The sequence below is a fragment of the Cinclus cinclus genome, chromosome 7 (genome assembly GCF_963662255.1).
Source record: "Cinclus cinclus chromosome 7, bCinCin1.1, whole genome shotgun sequence".
In the NCBI taxonomy this organism is placed as follows: Eukaryota; Metazoa; Chordata; class Aves; order Passeriformes; family Cinclidae; genus Cinclus; species Cinclus cinclus.
Window position 1 is genome coordinate 20,331,823 of NC_085052.1, and position 6,000 is coordinate 20,337,822.

The following is a 6,000-nucleotide window of genomic DNA, read 5'->3' on the forward strand; positions in this document are numbered from 1 at the left end:
CTGCTGTAAATATCATCCTGTCTCATAATTTCAACAGATATGTCTTGAGACAAATTTCCCTCCAAAAAAAAGATAAATTCTCTCACTTCATGCCTTAATAGTCTCCCCTTTGCTGTTGCATATGCCAGGGAAAACTCCTCAACAACAGCCCAAATGCTCACTAGATAACTCATTTCAAGCCTGTCTCTACCAGAGCACCTATGATTTTACTTAACAGCAGCAAGACAACTGTTATACCATAAATATTGCCTGGAAACATCAGATGATCTTAATTTAAACCTGCACTCTCGATTTTGCCATTTTTATGAGACATGTTGTCATTTTCATTACTGTACAGAGAATTCATGACACAAATTCTCCCACAATTAGTTGATATATTTGGTTGGATTTTACAACACATTTGTGATCAAAGAAGATGCCTAGGTCTCAATTTCAGAAAGGAAAATCACTGCTCAGGAAGATTAAAGCTGATATTTTCATCATGTCTGCATCATGTCCATTTCTCCCACAAGAAGTCAGGGGTTTGAGCTAACAAAATTTAGAAAGGAGGCCACAACAAAACCCCCAGAAGTACAATAAATTGATAGATACAAACAGAGACACAGGATTGCACAACAGCAATCAAGTACATAGCAGTACTCAAAATCAGAGCTAGCATCTAGATCTTACTGTCCAGGCAGCCTCTATGACATTCAGTTATTGAATCTGCAGCTACAAACAGAATTGATGTTTTTTTAAAACAGAGACTACAAAGAACTGAGCCATTTAATGCAGACATCAATATTTACAGTAGAAAATAGCCTTTTAGTCTTACATAATCAACAGTTTTGAACAGAAAGGCTTAGCTAAATGGCCTTCCCCATCCTGACATTTGAAGTAGCTCTGAAGGGACAGGTAAATCTTGATGAGCATACTGACTGCATATGGTATTGTATTTGTATAGCAAATGATAAATTGGAAAGAATAAAGCAAACTCTTGTTTTACTGCCTAAAGTAATGGAGACTCACAATGACCTGAACACCATTAAGAAGAGTCCTTGTAACTAAAACTATACCAAGAGTATTTTCACAATTTTTTACCTTGAACAGATTTTAGAAACTGGATCTCGGACTACTAGCTATCACATTTACATTGTTCTTAAATCTTCAAGTGCAAGTTTGATCACAAATATTAATTAAATATCATAAATATTTTCGTTCAAATTTTTAAAGAATGGTTTTCAATGTATTTCTAACTTTTACCTTAAGAGCACAGAAGATGCAAGAATCACCCATACATTTGTGTGTTGTGATCTGCCGGAAACTGCGGCGAAAAATGTCCAGATGCCAGAGAACCTGAAACAGAAAAAGGGGCACAGACAATTTTATGAATATATATAAAAAATACTGCCCAAGTTTCTGAGTAATCTGCATATGCTGAATAATCCAAGGAGTTTACCAATGTCATCAGTGATCATCTTTAAAAGGGATGCCTTTTATCTAACTGCAAGTTGATGTTTTCAACTTTCTTCTTTAGCTGTAACCTTCACATTTTTAATTTACAGTATGGCCTTCCTCTGAATTTCTTGCCATGTGCTTTTAGATTAGAAAACTCGTTTTTTCATCCATGTGGCAATGCTGGATTAAACAGCACCTGCTCTGACTGCTCTGCTGTGCTGGCACCAGAACTGGCTGCTGGGCAACCGCACCATGAGGCTGAGCAGAGCTGCTGAGGACAGCCCATGGACTGCTGGGGATGAAACTCTTCCCTTCTTCCAATCCTACACAGCTTCCTTGTTCTGAGCAGAAAGCCCAAATGCTGCAAAAATGGAGCACCAGCAGCATATACATTAACGAGTTCATGCAAGTGAAAGCAGCAGAGTACTAAAATCCGCTATGCCCAATATTATCATTACTAAGTGTCCTCACAGGCCATGATTACTAACCCCAGCCTGTTAGGGCAGTTAGACCTTTCTCTCAGGACAGGTATGGTGCTATTAACAGGTGTGTGACTAGGTAGGGTCACAACACAGAAAAGCAAGCAGGCTTTTACTTCTTCTGTTAGCAACAGTGAGAAGTGGCAGTTGCTCTAACAGCACCATGGCTTTTTTTATTCTTCAGTTTTACCACTAAACCTGCGCACTCTTGGGAAATTATTCAAATTTTATCTGTAAAATAGCAACAATACCCATCTCTGAGGTGCTCTACAGTGAGCTCTTTATGTATAAATGTGGTCAGCCCTGGGTATTTCAGTTCAAACTAACAGCAACTGGACTTTCCTGCAATCCTCAGTCACCAGCCTTTCAGAAGGCAGAAGTCTGCACTGAAAGAAGCCCTGACCTAAATCACGTCCTAGAAGGGTCCGGACAGAGCAGCAAGGTCCACACTGACATGTGACTGGCTAAATGCTTCATTAGCACAAACTGAGGAACCCAACTTCTTATTTCTGATGAATTTGCCTAGAGAAACTGGCTAGAAAAAATTTAGCACTCTGGCAAAATTTGTGCTGGTTTCAAGAAGTGTTTTCAACTGGAACAATTTATTTATTTAAACCATAGTAATGTGTAATATTCAGTAAACACATTTTTGAATATAATCTGTAAGTTTCCCAAAACTTCGTAATTCAATGGCTATGTTTATACTCAAACTATCCCTATACTTAAGGGCATGGGAGGCAACATAAGCCTTGAATACATCTGATTACACACAAACATTCCTGAGGAACTACTGCAGACTTTTGTAAAGGACAAAAAAATTAGGTTCAGGAATGAGTCCAATTTTTTTATGCAATTGCCTTTGGAGTTTAGCTTGAATGTTTACAGAAATTCATAAGATCAAGGAGCAACAAACATTCAAGAGCATTTCATACTAAATGTTAATACATTATGATAAACCCCAGAAGTATTTTATGAAATGATTACCATCTAGCCTTTTTTTTTTTTTTATTTAGCTTTGATTATAAATACTTTGAGTATCCTATCCCTCTTCAGCTTTAGAAGAAAAGGGTTTCTGTAGTAGATTAAAGACCAGGTCATATGCTTTCATCTTCATGTATGGCATGCAGCTGGTATTAGGATCTACTTAGTCCAGACCTAGGCTCACTAACTCAATATCAGGAAGCAGCCAGTCATTACACCTTACAGCTTAATAAAGGTAATTGATACAGAACATCACTGAAAACTTCTCTTTGCCCTGTAATTCCTAACATATTAAGCCTACTGAGGGTCATAGGTACACATATTTGTATTATTTGTTCTGGGGCTATATGGAAGCCTGAAGTTAGCCGAGAACCAGATTGTGCCCATGGAAAAAAAACAAACAAATCAAACCCATAGTGATACAGTCTGTGCTGCACAGACAAGTCATATGAAGGGATGGAAACTGATGTGAAGAGGTTTTAAGCCCTGCTGCCAAAATAAATCTCAACCATCAGACATTCAAAGCATCTGGTGACAACACCTCTATAGCAGCCATACCGCTCCACTGAATTTGGCACCAGAAAAGGTTTTTCTTCTAAATCAAAAGATAAACACTCAGTCATTTAAACTAAGCTACAAAGCAGCAGCCAGACAGAAAACTGAACTACATAAAATGGATCTTGCATAGTTATTATCAAACCTTGACATTAACTGGTTCAACAAAAAAGTTAAATTTACTTTTAAGGAGTATACATTCTGCAAGCTATGCAATATCCTATTGTTTTAAAATATATTTTCTACGTATATTTTTAGCTTTGGTTGACATTCTACAAGCTTACACAAACAAGATATTCAAGTACAGTAAATGATGACTGTGTAAATGCTGTTGAATTTACCAGGAAAACCTGAAAATTAAAAAGCTGTTCAATAACTCAGTCTGCTTTTCCAAATGTAGCTTTATTCTATCTGGGCCCACCAACAATTACATACTCAAGTTCAACTATATTTGTTGCACAGTGCCTAGGAAAACAGACAGAGGGCAAAACCAGAAACATTCTTTATTCTGTGCTCTTACCTGCAGTGCACTATTCAGGAAGCAACTGTTCTGTCCTGGTTCATTGCTGAGACCTTTACTGGGTGCTATTGAGGTGGTATTTCGTGGAGTAAACATACCCTGGACATTCCCCCGACCCACAGAAAAGTAATTTCTTTTCCAAGACATCTTCCAGTTTCAGCTGTAGAAATTTTAGGCTTAGGCTGGCAGAATATTTGACTTGATCAGATGCTTCCTTGCAAAAAATTTAAAACTAGAACAACACCCGGTCTTCTTTAACTATAGTTTAAACAGTATTTATCCTTTTGCCAGGACTCAAGGAGTTTGCTTCTTTTAAATCCAGCCTGGGATGCTATTCTTCATTTGCTGCTTATGCATGCAAAACATCCTTTAAAAGCAGACACATAGAACATTTGCAAAGGGAAGGAATCCACGGTTGTGCAAGTTCATGTTATGCTGCTTCTCCCTCTTCCAAACAGGCAGTGACTTCAGTGAACAAATGGCAAATCAAGGAGGTCCCAAACTCAAGACGAGAAAAACCGCAACTTCCTCCCACACCCCCAAAAACGCAGCTTCTGTTATCCTTCTACAATCCTCCTGAAGAAGATGGGAAAAATCTACTTAGTACAAGAGCAAAGAAACCAAAACACAACCTTGGCAGCTCCTTTTCAGTGACACGTATCTTGGGTGATGAAAGAGACATTATCCTCACAGGGGAAAAAGAAGTAACTCCAGAACTTGAGAGCGAAGAGCTTTAGAGAAGCAAGAAGTCTCTGATGCAGTTCTTCTAATTCTGCATGAGATCTTTAGAAATTTCTTCTCCTGATCCTCCTTTTGCAATCGGAATGCCCAGCCGTGCCAGAAAGCTTGAGAGGGGAAAAAAAAAAAAATCAAAGGCTTGCGTCACTTAATTACTCTCTTGGTTTTGTGGTGTTCTGCCAAGACCAGTGTTGCCTCACCTCCCACAATACACTGAATCTTCAGAGACAAAGCAAAAAATATAAATGTTCCTCCACCCAAAAAATCAAATAATACGGAAAAGAACAGAGGATTGTGAGAAAAGCATGTAAGAGCAAGAACCTTGCATGTGGTCAAGGTTAAGATGGAAACTAGATTAAAAAAAATAAACCACAACGTTCAAGTGAACCCCATGGCAGTTGTCAAACATATCCTTTACAATCTTGTAGTGTTATTTTTTTAACATATCTTATTCATTCCAACAGTTACATGAGGATTTGTGGTTCTACGAATACATGCTAGCACGTTCTCCACACTAGAACTGGGATTTTGCACTGAACATGGAAGGCACAAGGCCCATCCCTGACTTGGCAACCCACTGCACTCTTCAGAAAAAAAGTCTACAAATTTCCTTCATCAGAAAATATGTGTACCTCTAAAACACTACTTAATCTAGGTATGTGGGATATATGATGTCATATAAAAGGCACAGAAGCTTCTGAAGAAGCCAAAACAACTATTCAACAGAAAGTGCTCTTCCCACCACCAGTTAACTTTATTCCTCATATACAAGAAACTGAAAATAAAAACGATTCAAGAAACTCCAACAAACAGGAACTACAAGACTGATAGCAATACTTATTTTTTAAGTTCTCTCAAGTATAGTCCACCTATATTTACAGACACTTGCGTAGTATTTTCCAGGGACATTCCCAATAACATCTAGAATTATGCCACTTTTGATACACATAATAACAACTGAAATTACCTATTAGGGCTGGCATGAGCAAGATGACTCTACTGCAAATGTATTAAAGTATTAATTGCAGCATGAAGTCACTTGAAAATAGACATATGTATGGTTTGTACATCAGCAAAAATTAACTGAGAGTATAATACCTTACAAAGATACCCTAGGTATCTGTGAAGGAATGTTCTTTAACCTCCACACAATTCTAAATTCTTCATCTCCTGTCAAAATACAAAGAACTTCCTAAATGCCTGCAAATGTGTTACAGCAGCATAACACATTCCGTGCTAGCAATACTTCATTTGTACTCCTATTAAACTTATTCTACAAATATTAATGAA

The 6,000-nt window shown here is 37.8% G+C and overlaps 1 protein-coding gene across 1 annotated transcript in view; it reads right to left on the minus strand.

Moving 5' to 3' along the window:
- The window catches only part of USP54 (ubiquitin specific peptidase 54), a 45,666-nt gene extending 41,498 nt beyond the window's left edge, over positions 1-4,168 (minus strand). Inside the window, exons 1-2 of the mRNA XM_062496190.1 lie at positions 3,973-4,168; positions 1,243-1,335 (exon numbers count right to left, since the gene is read on the minus strand). Coding sequence (XP_062352174.1) covers positions 1,243-1,335; positions 3,973-4,119 — 240 coding nt within the window. The 5' untranslated portion in view covers positions 4,120-4,168. The remainder of the gene's footprint in view (positions 1-1,242; positions 1,336-3,972) is intronic.
- Between the last annotated feature and the right edge of the window lie 1,832 nt (positions 4,169-6,000).